The following is a 19,186-nucleotide window of genomic DNA, read 5'->3' on the forward strand; positions in this document are numbered from 1 at the left end:
GCTAAACGAGCATGGACAAAGAAATCATCCAGAGCTACACTGTTCAAGGGCACTGTTTAGTGTGCTGCAGGAACCAACCCAATCTGTAGCTGGGGAGGCTGATGGAGTTTAAAACACTTGCCCAAATAAAGTTCTTTCACTCCTACAGCCATCAGGCACTTGGTGAGAAGCACGGTCAAAATGAAAGATCTGTCCTCCCAGTCATCTGTTGCAATATTTGTGAAGCAACACAATTCCATGTGCAGCTGCTTCCATTCTGAAACACGAAGGAAATGTGAACGAAGGAGCAAAAAAATCACCTGCTGGCCCTGCAGCCTCTGCTGGAGCTGCATGCGGAGCTGCTTCGGTGTGTTGGTCCGAGGCCTCATCACGCTGGCCCTGGGATGGACACTTTGCAGTGGGAAATTGCTTGGTTGGCCCATCTGATTCATCACTGAATTGAAAGATGGTTGTTGTCCTTGGATGTTACTAAAACCTCCTGGCATTGCTGCCCCTTGTCCTTGGTAGGGCTGAGCATATAACGAAGGCTTCTGGTCAATCATAACGGAAGATTCCTGACCTTGAAATGAATCTTGTTTGGGTTCCAAAGCTTGTCCCTTCAACAGATACAAAAGTGCTTTCACTATGAAGTATATTCTTTAAGTAGGAATTCCTAGAGAAGCAATAAAACTAACACAGCATAATACAACAACCAGCAGTTTCTTGGGTAGAACACAGCATGGACAGTGACTGTTAGATTTCCCTCCAAACTAAAGAGACAGCAAAAGTGATAATTAATAACTTTTCTTTTAAACCAGCTCTGCTCCACAGTGTGTACACAGGCAGATGAGGGTCGTTGTTCAAGCCCACACTTTTAAATGCTATTTGTACAAATGATTTTGTGTGTGTTAGCAAGTTCCAAATTGTTCACATTTTTTTTGCTATTTGTTAGCCATGCCAATTCAAGCTGGAAGTGAAGGAGATGGAAGCACACACGTCACTGCCAGTCAAATATTTCAAAACATAAGCTCAGCTGACAACAGGTTACTAAAAAAACCACAATATAATTCCCAGTTTATAGAATTATAATGAATTACACCCCAAAAACCACCTCTATACACCAAGGCATGATGCATTAAACTTCTACATGACTATGCCATTTTATCTTTCTTGTAATGCACAAGAAGTTTAATCCATACTGAGCTTCTCCAATGAAAATCATTACTCAATGTAGAGGTTTCCAAAGGCAGATGTAGGAAAATGAAGATGAGGAAGCGAGGAGAGGGAGTGAGTGAGAAGGCCCTCTTCACTTTCTTTTCAATTAAGAAAAGAATATAGCATTTTGGAAAATAAATGGCCAAAACCTCTGATTACTTACTTGGCTTACAAGATCAGGAATTCCTAATGCTCTGTCGATCTCTTCCAGACCTGTGACATCTGTATTACTCAGCAAGGTGTGCAGCTGGTCCAAAAGTGCCCTTTCATCATTCTGGCCTTCCATATTTGGAGTTGAACATAAGAGGTCATCCAGAGAGTTTCTAACTAGTTGTCTATAAATATAAAAAACATTAAAATCATAGAATCATTAAGACTGGAAAAGACCTCCAAGTTCACTGAGTCCAAGCTGTGCCCAATCCCCACCTCGTCCCCAAGCCCAGAGCACTGAGTGCCACGTCCAGTAATTCCTGGGACACCTCCAGGGACGGGGACTCCACCACTTCCTAAGGCAGCCCCTTCCAATGCCTGACCACCCTTTCAGTGAAGAAATTCACTATGACCACTACAACCAAGCCCACAGTTTTATATAAACTACTGACCTGGAGATGATTTAAGTACTATATCCACCAGAAGACTGAAGTTAAGACTTATCAACTTCAGTCCCAAATTTAGGTCCTAAAATGTCCAGTCACCTTCCAGGTATCCTTGAACACAGGTAAATTCTGTTTTCTCCTGGCTTCTGCCACGTGCCACAGAGATATAATTTCAGATTTTCCCATCTCTTCTCTCTGTGCCTCCCAACTCAGGGATTGATTGATTTTGTTAACAATGCTTTTTGTTGAGATGGATTAAAAGATTTCCAGTTTTGTATCAGCAGCAGAAATGGAAACAGATTCTGACTCCAATCTGTTATCCCCACTGTGTATGCTACACAAATTTTTTTCCAGTCTCAAATTCTTCTGACAAACAATGAACAGCTGTATTTAAAATTATCTTCCACTCTTCCCCAAACCTACCTGTTCTGTGAGCCCCGGGACGCTTGCTCCATGGACAGCACATTGTCAGGCCACAACCCAGGCTGGTTAGAAGGTCCAGGCTGTCCATATGGATTCCCTGCCATGCCAATGTTCATCTCATTTGGCCCTGTGAGGTAAAACATTTATGTGTTGTTTAAGAACTGAAGGTGTCATCTTCCTCTGCTGGCGTTCAGAGAAAGCGCTGAGGAGGATCGTGCAGATTTGTCAAGCAGCTTCACCAGCTTTCCATGAGCATGTTTTACAGTGTAGACACACATGAACTCACACTCAACATAATTTCAGACCACAGATTTCAATGTGACAGGCAGTGATCTAAAGCTGCTGCCCTGTTAGAGCAGAATTCCTGTTTCTAGTCCTTTAGCCCCTAAAATCAGAATCTTGTAGATGCAGCACACAGCATGAAAAAAAAATTCAAAAATTTCTGGTCAATGACATCTGGGTACCAGCAAATATACATTGTCATAGTGATGTCAATATTTGGCATTTTAAATTCCAATACAAAGTGAAAATCAAAAGAAACAGAAAGTACAATAAAATTTTGCTCTTTGCTTTCCTCCTACCTATTCAGAGACACACAGCACTACACAGGAGAGTTTATGTCAACCCATTCCTTCCCAATACCTGTAGGAATCACCTGGCAATAATGATTTCGAGGAAGCTGAGCTGAAGAATTCTGACTCGGTCAGCACTGCACAAATTTCTTCTTGATTTAACGTTATAACCCCACATGTTGCATTGAAACAGTAAGAGAACTGATAAAAATGGAAAGAAAGGAATGCTATTTTGGCCATTTTGGGGCATATCAGTATTGGCACAGTAGACTGGAAAATTTCAGCTCTTGGGTAAACCTTTGTTAGAGATACAGAATAAAAAACCCACACAGGCTTCAAGGCTCTGTTCATGTTTCAGACACGCAGCTTATTTTCTCTCATGCAAACTTGAATACTTTGAAGAGAAACTGTATTTGCAATGCAGTTTTATATGAAATTTGGCTACTCCATGTGAGAAGAATTTTGAAATACTTGAGAAAAAATCTTTAGAATGATTACCAAGAAGTTAGCAGCAAAAAAAAGCATCTATGTCAAGTATGATGAATTCAGTTAATATCTTCACATATAGACTTGTAGATGCCATTTAGTCCCTGGAATTTAGCAGAGAAACACTACACTGAAGAAATACACAGAAATCTCCCCAAAATCTGGAGACTCAGAACAAATTACTCATGTGTGAAACACCACCAGAAGAAAACAAAAACACCAAAAAGTCATTGAATGTCGCAGTCAGGGAACAGCAACAGCGTTCAAAAGCCTTTTGACAAAAATCTGGCGTTCCACCAAAATCGGGCAGATTCTTATGATGAACACCAGCTAAGAAAGCAGCGAGACAGTGCTGAACAGGACAGAGACAAGTGGAGAACTCACTCATGTGCATGAGGGGCTGCTGCAGGCCTGGCCGAGGAGCAGGCAGGCTGTTGGAGCGCAGGGGCAGGGTGGGCACGGAGCCCCCGGGCCGGGGCAGCGCCGCGCTCAGCTCGGGGCCCGCTCTCAGCAGCCCCGCGGGGTCCATCCTGCTGCCCTTGGGGCTCGGCAAAGCCCACTCGGGCTGGGGCTGGGTCATGGCCACGGTTCTGTTGGGAGCACCGGCTGCAACGAAAAGCAGAACATGCAGTAGTTTGGCACCTGGGCTGTGTTATGTATTTTGGGTTAAGAATTTCTGGTCAGTTGGAGCCCTACCCTTCTTCAAAAACTTGTCTTTGAATCAGACTCAGTTTTAACAGAAAAAAAGAATTCCTATATAGTGGATTCGTATCTTTACAAAAACAGCTTCTCTGAATACCTTAATCAGATCTCAGGAGCAAGCACTGAAACTCCATTTGGGTACTATTGCACAGTTGTTAGTGGCTTTTCCAGAAGTTGTATTCAAAAAACTGTTATGTTTCATTTATAGTCAGCCATTAGCTAACATAAAAATTGTGCATCATTTTTTTATTTATATATTTATTATTACTTGGGAAATTCAGTGACAGAGCAATTCACTGAACTCCTAAAAAAGCATCTAAAGCTTATCATGCCAAGTTTGAAATCACCAAAAATCTATATGAGTCTAAATATACTTAAAGGTCATAATGACTTGACTTACCATTGTGACCTGTACTTGCTTCTGTATATCAAAAACATACGTTAAAGACTCAAAATAGTAAAAAACAGTTTAACTACTTAACAAAAATAAAGTTATTTTCTTATAATTTTAGCTAGGATAATAATTAAGAATTATTAATATGTTGAGGGTAAAATTAACATTCTTTAAGATTTCTTCTAACCAAAACTCATAACCTTGCAACCTTTTCAGACATAAAAGCTTTTTCCTTTACAATGAGATCTACTTGTAGACAATCAACAAACCCAGATTTGCTCCAAAATTTTCTTGGTTTTCCATCATTCTTGGACTTCCACCCATCAAGTTTTGCTTTTGTAACATGGAGAATGCATTGACATTCCTCACTGAAGCACTGGAGCCCACAGGGCTGTCTAAAGACACGGCTCTGTTAAAAGGAGGGCGAGCAGTCTGCACAGACTGGGAACTCTTCACACCTGTTAAAGAATGAAAAGATGCATGGAAATGTAATTTTAAATAGTAAGTGCCATTAATGACTTAAATAAATTAGTCTGATCTATCTATGGGCACATATATTTGATCTTAAGCAAGCCAGGAACAGCTATTTTGCTTATGTTCTCACCACAAAAATCACATTTTGAATACGTAGTTGGGATCTTTTATAGGAAAAGCCAAATGTAGTTCCCTTTGGCTCTAGACAGAAAAAGAGATCATTTTAATTCAAGTTCTGTATGAACTATGTTTTTAACATTTTGAAACACCAGTATTACAGACTCCTTGATACATATGAGTGGACTGCCCAGACTTTGGGGAACTCTGACATGAAGACAGAAACAAAAGGTTCTGTTTGGAAGAGCTTGAACCCAGAGATGGTGTGTTCAGAGCATGGACAATTAATCTACAACTAGAATTTTCACATAGAATAAGTGGGAAATGAAAAGTTTGCCACCAATTCCATATTATATCCCTAGACATCTGTGAGGGACAAAAATTCTCAATTTTAATTTACAACTCGCAAAACAGTTTTCCTGATGACTTGTCTCTGAGAAGTCTACCTTAGACAAAGCCAGAATAAACCACAAAACAAGGAAGTCAGCAAATAGTGCACGAAATAGCCTGTGAGAGCATAATTAGACATTTTGCATTATGTTTCTCCTTGAAGACACAGGAGATGGAGAAAGTATTCTGTAAGGATTTCAGGATGTTTAAATCAGGTAAGACGAAAACCCTAACTTTAACACCAAAGTGATATTAAATTCCTTACCCAATAAGGCATTTCCTTGGAATAATGCTTGCTTTGCTCCAAGGTTGTTTCCATTTGCAGACATAGCATTATTGTAAAACTCAGAACTAGTCAGATCACCTAGAATTGCATCCAAATTATCCAAGTCTCCATTCATCTGAAAATGATGCAGTAAAATACCAAGGTTATTTACTTCTGTATGCCCATCCTTCAGGTTTTATTCAGCTCCTTGCTAATCCTAAAATATGGAACTGGGTATTTCACTGACATTATCTTGGGCTAGATCTCAATTTCCAGAGAACTTCAGATACCATTTAGCTACATGTTTTTTTTAGAGTATTTTGCTCAGCTAATTTTGAGAATTAGGAGAAACTGGAGGACCACATAACTAAAATGAAAAGCCCCCCTGCATATAAACATTTCAGTCATCACAAACTTCAAAGATAAAAACACTAATGACAGCCAACAGCATCCAAAAATTGGGTATTATTTTTTTATTTACATATTTATTATTACTCGGGAAATTCAAAGTTCTAAGAGTATCAACATGTTTTCAGTAAACTCTGCCATACTGACCAGTACTGCTCACTTTGAAGAGGTTCCAAATCTGACTTAGCACTTAAATACAAAAATATTATACACAGATTATAATTTTAAGAACAGCTGTCCCTACCAGGTGTGACTTCTTAGTCACACCTGTGGTTTCAGAATAGTTGTTGGATAGTGCTACAGTTTTCTGTATCACGACATTTCTTGGAATTCTGACTCTAGAAACACTGAAACAAATTAACAGGCATATATTTGTTTGAATGCTAAATATATGTAAGTATTTGGGATAACCTATTCTCTCACTTAAGGGGAAAAAAAAGAGTGCTAAAACTGATGAAAAAACTAAACCAAATCATAGTTATTTGAAGTATTACATATTTTTGTGTACTGTTTATATTTGCAAAACGAAATCACATTTTACCTTTTGCTATTGTCTTGCCTAATTACACAGGCAGTTACAGCTCCATTTAATAAAATAACCATAAAAACAAACATGTGCTATGTGAAATAGCAATGTTAAATAGCAATGGTAAAGATCTGATTTTAAAGGAATAATTTGTTGATATTAACCTTAATCATACCATACCTTAAAGATAACATTAATACAGGACTTCAGTCCAGCATATCTGGTTGTATACATATCCTGTGGTTCTCTTTGTTTTGTGCTTTTTTATTTACAATGAAACCTGAGTGCATCGTTCCATTTGCACAGAACTTTATCAGAAATGTTTACATAAGAAGTGTCCTATATTTAGCCACTCACTGTAATAATTAAACATTGCTTAGCTCACTGCCATCATTTTACATCATACTGTACCTCCTCTGCTGGCTCCATTTTTATTTTCATCTCTTTGTCTTGACTAGAAGTCGGAATTGTGGAACTAGTGCACTGTCCCATCTTACTATCCACACTTTCTACTTTCGGCTTCAACTCTTTGGAAAGCGGGTCCTTGACATCATCTTTATCTAACAGGTATCTTAGTAAAGCATTGTTTTCCTTCTTCTTTGGGCTCAGTTGTTCCTGTTTGACGGTGCCTTCCCCACAGGAGGCTGTGTTACCAGCGTCATGATACGTGTCTTTACCAGTAGCTTCAGCTGTGATCTTGGCCACCTCCGCTGGAGAATTGCCATTCTGCAACAATTTATGTAAAATCCTGTGCTTCTCTTGCAGGAGCGACCCGTGCACGTTGGAGGAGGAAGACACCCCTCCAGATGTTGATGAGGAAACTCCTGAAGGACTGGTAACACTGGTGGAGGGCTCTTTACAGTTTGAGTCCAAAGGTGAGTTTGATGCTGTAGAATGCCCTCTCTCATCTGAGGAGCACGTGAGTAGCTGAAGGAGTTTTTTATGCCCCTTGCTCTCAGATGGTCCTCTCTGACTGTCAGATGCCTCCAGATTTCCCTCTTTACTCTCTTTTTCACTAAGGAGGTCCCTGCTGTTTGACTGGCAGACGGAGCTTTCCACTTGGTTTTGTTCACAATACAAACCAGAAGGGCTTTTGGAGTCCTGGGTACTTGTTTTGCTTTGTGGAGTTACGCTCATGTTTGGGGAATTATCCAATTTTGGACCCGGTGAAGAAAGTGTTGATAAAAGGGAATTTCCAACACCCTCACTGATGGCTTGCAGAGCACTGAGGGAGCTGCTAGAGAAAGTGCTGTTGCCAGTGTTGCTGGCAGATCCCATTGGCGAGTGCATACCTGTATGACATGACAGAGATCACACTCATTACATCACAGTATTGCCTGTATCTACTTTTCCTTTGCATTATGTATGACTGCCACACTGAGTTAATAATTTTAAAATACATTTTTACCGTGAAATCAGGTATACTACATTTAAATAACACATACAGGGTCATAAAGGACTGTTAAAAAGGATGAACGATGGGACTCGGTGAGAAAAGAAAGGAGGGTTTATAGCAAAAATAAAATACCTGTAACTGGTGAATACTGGTGTGATGTCATTTTTGGACTCCCTCGATTCCTAGGAGATATCATTAGATTCTGCTGGCTGGAAGTTAAACCAGGACTACCGTGGGGTGGGCTACTCATATTTAAGCCGTAGCTGTTGTTCTGATAGGCAGAGGATTGCAGGCCGGGTCCTGGCGTCACTGGCCCCATGTTCCCAGGGCCTCCGTACCGAGTGCTGCCGAGCTGCCCCACTGCACTGGGATCTGCCATGCCATAGTTCCTGCTCTGCACTGGCATGCCTTGACCAGGGGACATGTTCATAAGACCACCAACAGAATTCGTGTTTCCAGCCACAGGTGTTCTGATGTTCTGCCCAACAGAACTGGGGTTTGGCCGATATCCGTTTTGTTCTCTGTAAATTCAACAACACCCCCAGAAATCCCAAGAAAACAAATTAAAACCTTATCTGGAATCAAGTGCTACAAAGACATTATTAAATAATCTTCCACTTTTTTTTTTTTTTTTCAAAAAGAGCAGTGAGAATTTGAGCTTCCACAAAAGCAGAACTAAGCTGTGCCACTCACTTATTCATTACAGAAATGCTTGGTCATTTAGGTGATTTGAGTTATAAGTACATACAGTACCACTGCTTCAAAAGGCTTTAATCAACAGTCATTAGTCAGATTTATCAATTTAAAGATCTTTCTTTCACTCCCTTCCTGAATCAATGCCTGACATCATTCTACTGTGCACACTAATGATGCCTGAACAACCTCAGGTACTAATTTTTCAGCATCTGGAGGCACTCTAATGTCAGAGGCAGACAGATTCCCTCCAGTGTGACATTTCAAATCATTCTTGTAATCAGCAAGAACAGGTCACAGGAAGTGCTATTTAAGGTACATTAAACTTTGAGTCATGAATGATGCATCTGAAGGTGTTTGGTTGTCTTTTTAATTGGTCTGCAATTAAAAAGGGTATGAAAGCATGTGACTGAGCATTTCTGTTTTCAGTGTTTCATCAATATGTTATCCCAAAAGAATAATGGGTACATGACACAGGCTACATGTGGGTATTGAGGGAAAAAAACCCACCTCTTTTGACTGCCTGCCTTTGTGGCACATAGTTAAGCTGGGATTGTGTCAGGTTCACACATTTATTTCTATGCTGGGCAACTCTGTTTTCCAAGTTATTCCCCCTCTGTTCGACTTTTCAGCAGATAAAATATTTTAGCACGTTATTTTTCTCAAGTACCTTCAAGGTCAGACATACTTTTAAAAACTACGGCACTTTAATTATAAACAGATACCACTGATTTCACCTTTGGAGGAAGTGGGTAGAGACAAACCCATGGCGGTCGTTGGTTACAGGATTTCGGAACAGTTTACTCTTCGTTTGTGCTGTCACGATGGTCCCATCAGCTAAAGAAAACCGATACAACGGGGTTTCAGCATGACCCTGGGTATAAGCTGTAAAGGGAATATACAGATTTAGTTCATATTTAAACCCCCAGGAATTATTAATATGCATTCTAACATATTTTTAACACAATATCCTTCATTTGCAGAAGATTAAAACCACCCCAAAACATGAAACTTTTAAAAACAAATAAATAAACAGATTAAAAACAGATATTAAGAAAAAGGAAGCATTCCACACTTTCTCCTAAACTAGTAGAGGTAAGATAAAAGCAAAGAAAAACAAGAAAGGGTGAATTAAAATAAAGTCAAATTACATTAAGCAAAAATAACAAGCTAATGATAATTGAAGATGGCATATTATCACAGAAATATAAATGTCCCTCTCATTGCTGTGTCCACCTGTGGAAAAGCAGCTTACTTCAGGCCCCCATATTATGTATCCGATATTTTCCATGAAAATTTTCAAAAAAAACCACATCAAAAACCCAAAAAAAGTTCTCAAAAGGTCACCCCTCCTTCAGCCTGTAAATGAATCATCGTAATTAACACTGACCAAAACTACGAAAAAACCACAAAGAACACAGGCAGAATTCAGCATTTTTGCTGAAAAAAACACAGCCCCCAGGAGAAGCAGTGCAACCAAACGTGGTAAAGTGATTTTTACCTTCATGGTAGTGGCGTTTGTTTGACCACGACTGCCCGTCATTGTGGCATAAAAACCTCTGAATACACCGGCGAATGATGTCCTCAAAGCCAGGCCTCATGGAGGATCGTAATGAGTTTGTATCAATGTTGACAAGTTTGCCTTAACAAGAAAGAAAATACACAAGTTAAACTCTTTCTGACTTTTATATAAACGTGGTACCTTTCATAAGGCTCCAATATCCCCCTTTCAATCACTGAATTCTGAGCACGTGGAATTTAAATTTATGAATTATCTGTCACATGAGAATATGATGCTGCTTCTTAGAACACCACTATTCAAAGGGATTTATATAACTGAGTAAAAGGAAGTTAATCCCACACAGGTCAATGCCAGAGCTTTAGAAAACAGTAACCTAAGTCTCTGGTTACAGGTACCCCCGAGGGATGCACAACAAGTAAAATTTTCAAAAATACTGACCAACTACACCCACAAATGAACATCATAAACACAAACTGGCATCTGAAAAGGCCCCAACTAGATTATGTAACCACTTAAACCACTTTAAACACTAGTTCACGTACTGTATAAAAATACAAACATTGTAAAGAACTTCCATTCGTTTCAGTTATGATTTGAAATGTTTCTAATGTGCAAAGGAAAGCACAACGGCAACCATTTGAAATGCTGTTAAGTTAAAATATAAGTAATGCTTTTAACCAAGCTACCAAACAACAACACAGAAAAGAAAATGCATCCTACAGTTTTTATTACATCCCACTGCCAGCAATGGTATATTGCAAAAACCAGTTGGGAATTCTCGGTATGGATTCTGCTGGTCATTACAGATTACAGATTTACAATTTACCTACACACTCCATTTATTTAAAACAAGAGCACACTGACAAAGAAGACCCCTTCATACCTTCATCCTGGGTACACTTCCTACCTGAGAGATCGTGTCTTGTAATAAAGCTCTCTGGATTTGTTAGAAATACCCTTTCTGCAGTTGTGATACGACGCGCCACACAAATCATGCAGGACTGCAAATCTGTATTTAAAAAAGAATGGTTTTTTTCTTCTTTCTGCTTTACTCTATTGAAGCATCTAATAAAATAGCTGAAGTGTTGTTTGTTGTTAAAATGGAGGTACAGACAGTAAGAATTAAAGTCGTTGCATTCTTCAAGATGAATTGCAAAAGCTACAGATTTCATAACAGAAGAGCTTTGCACAGAAATTTCTTCCATGCCCAAAATTTCCTACCTTCCCCCTCTTCCATCATAGCTCTTGGCTGTGATAAAGCAAAGCACTGCATAGTTTCATATCTCTGACGTCCATCCTGGTGGCTGCCCACATCTTCCAAAAAATCATGAGAGCTTTTCACCATCATCCGGCAGTTGAACGTGTGACTCTTCTGTCTGGGTGTTTCACTGGTCCAAGCCACTCCATTTACTTAAAAGAACACAGTAAGAATTGATAGGGATTTTCAGAGAAAACCAAAACTGATTCTTCTTTATTTAGATACCCTGTTCCCAGATTACAAAGATCAAAGATTTTTTTTAAGAAGCCATCTCAATATACCCTGGTATAAAATAGTAGTATTGAGAACTAAGTAAAAAACACTCTTTCTTTCACCTCACACTTTCAGTTACTTGAGGGAGAGCTGAAAAGTCATTCCTATATTTTAAAAACAAGCAGTACCTTCAGCTAACCTTGTGGCATTAGGAAATGTGTCCCTGTTTTAAGTTACAGGTAAACAAAATGCCAAGGCTAAAGTACAGGGTGAATTTCCAGCACATTTATTTATGGTGGTATGCTGTTTAAAAACACAGTAATGTTTATCAAGAGTAAGGTATTGTTGTAGTCAAATATTCTTTGCATAAGTGATCTGTTTTAAAAGGTTATCCATTACAAGGTCTTTTTTTCTTCTCTGATTGCTTTCATATAGCCTACTAATGTACTACAAATTAACTTTTATTACCTGAAGATTTAGGTAAGTTCTTAAGAAAGTCTTTCCGGTCCTCTTCGTGCAAGATACCATAGACACTGGTGTTAACCAAATCTTCTTGTTTGTACTGCAGATACTGGGTGACATTTTCTGATACAAACACTATGTTCCCATCTCGATTTACAACAAACAGGAAGCCATCCAATGCCTAAATATTAATATGACAACATATCATATAAGACACACTGCCTAATTCTGAACACAAATTAGTTTACAAACTACATGGGTGAGAAATGCCAAGTTACAATACATTCATTTATTTTTAAGGCTAGAGTTGAAGTTTTAAATTCTCTGAGGAAAAATGTGTCCAAAAAGGAATGATTCTAATATTAAAAATTAATCTGTTCATTTGTTATTCCATTCAGCTCTTCCACAGTGATAACCAGCCTTCTTGTTTCATTCTTGATCTGTATGAACACTAGATCATGAATTTGTAACATCACTTCAATAGCTAGCAAGCTGGAACAAGAAGAAATTCAGTAGAAACAAGTAGTAAGTCATTAGTACGAAGACATTTCCACCAGCAAGTGATAAGAGAGGGGTGTCTAACCATACATTAAAATACTGTATTTTCTTAACTGAAAGAAAAATTCAATATCTAAGTTTCAAAAGTGCTTTTCATTGAATTTGTAAATATGGGAGTGGTTTTCTAGGCATAAAGAAAGGGTATCTGCTGTGTACCTTTGTTTACAATGATTCTTAGGTCATTTTACTTGATGGTAGCATTCATTTAAAATGTTTCATAATTTAGTAACACAAACACCAACAAACATAACAAACCTCCCCCAAACCCCATCCATTTAATGTCTATCCCCTAAAAAAGTAAAATATTCCTTGTATTAACAATCACTGCTTCAGTAGTAGTTTACTAATGAACTCCTGGAGAAAGAAAAGCACAAGAATATAAGAAAACCCCAAAGACTATTATTTCCTTCTATAGAGAATTCCAACAAAATTAAGAAAACATTGTAGATTTTATTCCTGACAAATACAAGTCTGTATAGTTCTGGTATACTATTTCTTACCATAGGATTGCATGTTTTATTGTAGTATTTTCACCTGCCTTAAGTATTCAGTTCCACAGCGATTTACGAGGGCCTAATTTGTACTTGCCTGTAATAAAAGAGGCCCCAGTGAATCCTTGTCAATAACTCCTTGACCGGTAGAAGATACATCAGCCTTCTGAACATCATCATCACTAGAAACTGCTTTTCCTGAAACCCAAAGGACACATTTCAGTGAAGCAACATTTCACAGGAAGGCCCCATTTTCATATTACAAACCAGATTTTATCAACTCATCAGCACTGGGCACAGTCTTTAGATGCCACCCCATCGTTCTACAGAAAGGTTTTGACTCATGTTAATAGATGTGTGTGTTATGTACACGTGTGTGCATGTAAGGAATTTAAGAATCAAAATATCCTAAATTAATTGATTGCAGGGGAAGGTGGACTGGCAATCCAGCAGAATTACAGAAAAGAAAAGGTAAGCTTTGTTTTGTGGTAGTTGCTGTCTGGCTAAGCAGGTCACAAGAGGAGTGCAACATCCTATGGGAAGAATACACCAGATGACACTACAAAAAACCTTAAAAACAGACGATGAATTTTTATAATTGCCTTTATAAGATGTGGCAAGGTAAAATACACACTGGAGCATACTTGATTTTTTTAATACTTTACTGCCCAAATGGCATATGGGAGGCTGCAGACATGGGGGGGTGGAGATGTGGATGAGGTGGTGTTTAACAAAAAAACCACAACAAAACTACATATACCCCTCACTCTACATTTCAAAACACAGGTTTTGTGTACACCTGTTCATTAAAAAAAAGTATACTACTTAGGTTGACCCCAGCTGACAGAAATTACCAAGATATGATGCACTGCTACTTCCTCCTTTGTTGACTTGACTCTATACCGGACACAGTCAACCATACTAATTAATTATTTGATCTCAATCTAGATGTGTTTTAAATATATAGGCGTCCAATACTTATCATTTAGAAAAGGTGCCATAAACAGCACGAGAAAACATAATAGGAAAAAATAGCAATAGAAGTGACTATCCCTGGTTGGAGGTTTACCCCATAAGGAAAGCATATATTTCCTTCAAGTGAAAGGCAACAGCATGTATTCTTCCCATCACTGGATATCTGGTATATTGTACAAGCAGATGGTACAGTACCATCTGTTTTTTTTACCTTGCCTGTGAACTAGCTCAAGCTTTTCTGGTATTTCCAGGAAACTGGGTAAGAAAGGCCACACAAAGTTTTAAAACCTGATTCACAAGAAAAAGTGATGATAAATACCTCAGTACTTTTAACCTGAAAATCATTTCAGACATATTTAAGCTTTGCTTCAAGTCAAAGTCCGAAAGACTTGCTCAGATCCATGCTATTGTAAAAACCATTACTCAGTTTCCCAAATAACAGCTGCTTCGAACAACGAATCACAAGAAAATGAAATTGTTTATTTTGACTGAGCAGAGAACTGTACCTTGGTCTTTTATCTGTCGAATCTGTCTCACGGTTTCTTTTAAAATAGCACATTTGTCTGGTTTGACATTGAAATTGTCAATGTCACTCAGATTAGCAGAGATCAGCTCAGCCAGTTCTTCGATGTATTTGCTTTCCTGCTCACGCCGACGCTTCTCACCACTGCAGGTCAGACTAGGAGTCAAAAACGTTGTTTCACATATTTACACACCACCCTAAACAAAACCTGTGCTCACTCTGTCCACTTCAATGCACTCCATGTCACACCCACCCCTTAAACCCAGGCGGTTCTTATTCTTCCAGCAAACATGAATTGTGAAGGCCCATGTGGGTGTTTTGTTACACTGTCGTTTGGTTTGGGGTTTGTATTTGGTTTGCCTTTTTTTTTAAAGAATTTTAAGTACAGATTTATCTTAAGGGGATATAAGAAAGCTATTCCCCCCCTGCCCCCCCAAAAAATCCTCCTGTGTTCACTCTATTGTCAAATTAAATGAAAAGAGCAATTACCTGTTATAAAATTGTAGCACTCGTGCAGAAAGTGTATTTTAATCTTAGAAGCTGCTTTAGAATTGCTTATAAATTTTTAGACAAATGAAACAGAATTTTAACATTCTATTAAATCCCTTTCAGTTTGTCTGTAAAGAGATGACTACAGAAGGTGATACCTCAGAAATTTCTAGGCATCAGGACAAAAATGCCATCCAGGAAAAGCAGAATCCCAGACAATCAAATGTCTCTCTTTGAAATCCCTTTTCCTGCATAGGTTAACGTGCTGAGTAAAGACACTGTTTACAGCCTAAATCAACAGGGAGAAATGTTACACACACAGTACAGCAGGAAAAGAAGGACTCAGGGAAAGGCCAAGAATGGACACACCAAGATAATCAAAAGAGAGTGAATGTTCCTTGAGAAGAAACCAAGTGAAAGAGTTAGGAAAGTAAGCATGAACCAATTCTGGAGAAAACAAATACATGACAAAGCAGGAGCCTGGAAGATAAAGCTAATGAGGGGCGACAATGTGAAAATCAGAATTCCTGAATGGGCAGACAGACACTGGAATTTCATAAAGATTTTCATAAAGAGACACTGGGATATGGTGGAAGAATCTGAGGATCTCATACACAATCTGTTGTATGAAGGTAAATGGCCTGGGACAGTGGGGATGTATCTATAAGGGACAAATATGAGTACACACAATGCCTGGTACCTTGGTGGAACTGAAGATAAATTTAATGAGGATTAATACTCTGTGAGAAGAAGAACATGAAAGGATAACACAGAACACTGAATGTGGTGGAGAGCAAGGAGGTTTGAGGGGAACAGAAAACTCAGTCCCTCAGACAACAACATCTGACACAGTGTGGTGAGGGGCTGGAAGACAACACAGAATGCCAAAATTTGAGATGAACTTGCAAAGAAACACAAGTACAAACAAAGAAAAAAAGAGCTCAGCCTCTTGCAGAACTCTGTGCTGAACGTAACCACCTGAAATAAGGGCTGTCAAATCAATTACCAGAGATAAGATGATGCCTTTAAAATTTCTGTGAAGCAAGAACCTTTTCTTTTTTTTCCTTACAGTCACAGGTTCGAGCAGTGATTCCTTATCTAGTGGAAGGTGTTCCTGCCCATGGCAGGGGGACTGGAACCAGATGATGTATGAGCCACTCTGAGATGGTCACTCTATTAAAATTTCCACAAGAGTCTAATTATAAAGAGTGGTTCATCAGCCTTGGCACACCTCCACACAATAGCAGAGTTACCTGTCTTCACAACAGAAGCTGGCCCAGAGAATTTTTCAACTGAACAAATACCTTAGACAGAAATAACTCTGAATTGCAATGATAGCTTGAAAAATTTTTAAAAACTCATTTGGACCCAAGAAAGTTCTACACAAACCTACCTTGCACCTGGGGTATCACAGGGCAATGGCTTGCGCTTCCTTGACTCGTTGGTCAAGCTATCCAAGGAGTTTTCTCCTAACCCACTCATTGTGGCCATGCATCAGCAACTGAAAGCAAAAAACCAAGTATTTGTGAATGAACCTCTCAAAATACTAATGTTTACTTACCATGTCGTTAAAATCTAACTTTTATTTAGCCAAAACACTGGTTTAAAAAGCTTTGTATCAATGTAAGCAAAAATAGAGGTTTTCATAGGTTTCAGAGATATGCATTAGGAAAGGAAGGATAATATATTTTTTATATCACAGTAAAATTAAAGCCAACAGTAAAAAAATCTCGAATTTGAAATAAAGAATTACAGATGCCTAACTCTGTACTGTGGGCATGAACTGCAGAGGTAAGAAGTTGGTCTTATATCTAAATATCTGATACAAAACCAGGATGAATAAGACAAACCCAATATACAGAGAGATGGAAGAGCAAGTCTGAAGACCTTTATTCACTCAGATATTCCTCCAGGGCAAGAAGCTCTCCAATCCATGCATTAAGGCCCACCTCACGTGAAGTTCAAGATAAATACACTGTTGTGCCACTAGATGACGGCACAGCACTGAAAAACTGCAGGGATCACAATTCCTTCAATTAAAGCAGCTGAATGAAAAACTACTCATCTGAGAAAGTGAGCAGTTGCAAAAAAAACCACGCTAGATTATAGAAACATGATGCAAAAAGCAGTTGATTATCTGGAGCTGACAGTCAACAGAACAGATGACTCATAACATGCCCACAGAGCTCCCAGCTCAGGCTGGAGCCTCAGACACGCTGGAGGTGACACAGCCCCCCTGCCAGGGCTGCTGCTTCCCTCCCTGCCACTGCACCACTACATCCAAATATATATAAATACACATTATGTGTATATATGTAACTGCATCTGAGTACAGACACAGAGCAGAGTTAAGAGATATTGTGGAAAGTGAAAGGAAGAGCTTAAAGTATAAAGTCTTAAGGCTACCTCAGGAAGGGTGTGGGCACAGCAAGGGTGCCTGAAGCCAAGAGTAAATTCTATTTACGAGGAGGAAACAGTTGAAAATTTGAGCTGGGACAGACATCTCACAATAACACGATTTTGAAGGTTGCAGGGTTGCATTAAATTATTTATATTGGAAATGTCATTTTTATTTTAACATCTACTTGTACCGAGAGATAATATGATTAAACAGAAAACCATAAATTATTCCATTTTGACTCAGAAACCTGATACATAGCAAAGAGTGCAACCCTTCTATTTAAGAAACTAGAATGCAGTCCCTAAATATAAGAGCTTGGACACGGAAGGAAAAATGAGGTGATCTGCATAAGCTGTTTCCCTGCTCTTAAACCCAAGTAGCTGGTGGCAGTTTATTCAGGCCTGAAGCTGCAGAGTTCCTGCACATATATTTTCCTTTTCCCAAGAATATCATTACAAGCTGGGCAGGCATGTCATGCCTACAACAACTCTGTAACTGTTTGGTTAAGGAAATTACAGAAGCTGCTTCCCAGTACAGATGGATTTACAGGACAAATTGTTAGCAGTCAAACTAATTTCCCAGCTACAGGAAATATTTGCCCAAGAAGCCATTATTCAGTGAGTTAATAGTGGAAGAAATCCACTTATTCATTGAAGATGAACCTGTAACTTTTAAGGGGCTAAAAAGTTTTTCCAAATAGAAACCCTATTTTGGAAGTTCTGGGGAGTATTCCTGAAGTGAGTAATTATTTCAGTGCACAGTTCTGAAACACGGCTTTCAAAAATGAAAATTTTTGTGCCTTTTTACTACTGAAACCAAAGAAGTTTAGTATTCTACTACTATTCACCAAAAAGGACGTGGCAACTGGGAAGGTTTTGTCCTAATAGGAGCCCAAAAATACAATTAGATGCTTCAAATTTCATTTTTATGTTTGTTTAACTGAAACAGCTGACCACACACAAAGTCCCCAAACATACAACTGTACAATACTAATTTAAAACATATCAAAAATATTTTTTAAAATACTATTTTTTGCATGAAAACATTTTTAACACTTTGTCGGCCTTATGAAACTATGAAGTTTTTCCTAAATTAAATATATGTGCTTGTGGTATCTTGCACACTTGGAAGTTCTTCTGTCTGAGATGATTTCTTGTTTGGAAAATGCATGAGGCAAAAAAACATAAATTAGCTCTTAGCATTCCTCAGAATAAGCCAATTACAAAGAATTAAACAAGTTCTTTTCAGTGAATCATGAAGATGGCCTGGAACTTTTTTATTTTACATACTAAAATATAAAATTTAATCCTCTCTCCTAAAAACCAAGCTGTAAGTCACACGTTTGTAAGATGCAAATTGCAATAAACTGTTTTATGCTAAGAGAAGCCCCAAATATTTAAATTTTATTTGATATAAATAAAACTAGAGGACATTCCAATCTGCAACTCTGTATTCTAGGTGAAAATTCATTATTTCAAACTTCTATTTCCCTCAAATACACATATATAAAAAGTATCACAGCTTTCCAGTGAAACTTCTGAGTCAAAATATTCTTGATATTATGCAAAGGTTCCTTTGTTGCAAGGCTGATCACAGAAACAAATGATGTTTCCACTTACACAGATAGGAAGCCACAAAAAAATAAACAGAAAATTCAC

General features: G+C 38.5%; 1 protein-coding gene across 5 annotated transcripts in view; it reads right to left on the bottom strand.

The window, feature by feature from the left end:
- The window catches only part of NCOA3 (nuclear receptor coactivator 3), a 67,181-nt gene that overhangs the window by 6,249 nt on the left and 41,746 nt on the right, over nt 1-19,186 (bottom strand). For 3 of the 5 annotated variants that reach the window (XM_050313553.1, XM_050313555.1, XM_050313554.1), the window contains exons 4-19: nt 16,521-16,628; nt 14,622-14,794; nt 13,238-13,338; nt 12,098-12,272; nt 11,380-11,568; nt 11,066-11,167; nt 10,138-10,278; nt 9,374-9,521; nt 8,076-8,464; nt 6,959-7,839; nt 5,614-5,749; nt 4,637-4,825; nt 3,656-3,877; nt 2,214-2,340; nt 1,358-1,529; nt 300-596 (exon numbers count right to left, since the gene is read on the bottom strand). In XM_050313553.1, the coding sequence (XP_050169510.1) occupies nt 300-596; nt 1,358-1,529; nt 2,214-2,340; nt 3,656-3,877; nt 4,637-4,825; nt 5,614-5,749; nt 6,959-7,839; nt 8,076-8,464; nt 9,374-9,521; nt 10,138-10,278; nt 11,066-11,167; nt 11,380-11,568; nt 12,098-12,272; nt 13,238-13,338; nt 14,622-14,794; nt 16,521-16,618 (3,540 nt within the window). In that variant the 5' untranslated portion in view covers nt 16,619-16,628. The remainder of the gene's footprint in view (nt 1-299; nt 597-1,357; nt 1,530-2,213; nt 2,341-3,655; nt 3,878-4,636; nt 4,826-5,613; nt 5,750-6,958; nt 7,840-8,075; nt 8,465-9,373; nt 9,522-10,137; nt 10,279-11,065; nt 11,168-11,379; nt 11,569-12,097; nt 12,273-13,237; nt 13,339-14,621; nt 14,795-16,520; nt 16,629-19,186) is intronic. The other 2 variants (XM_050313556.1, XM_050313557.1) reach the window with 1 other exon arrangement.

The sequence above is a fragment of the Myiozetetes cayanensis genome, unplaced genomic scaffold (genome assembly GCF_022539395.1).
Source record: "Myiozetetes cayanensis isolate MyiCay16 unplaced genomic scaffold, myiCay2020 scf19, whole genome shotgun sequence".
NCBI classification, from domain to species: domain Eukaryota; kingdom Metazoa; phylum Chordata; class Aves; order Passeriformes; family Tyrannidae; genus Myiozetetes; species Myiozetetes cayanensis.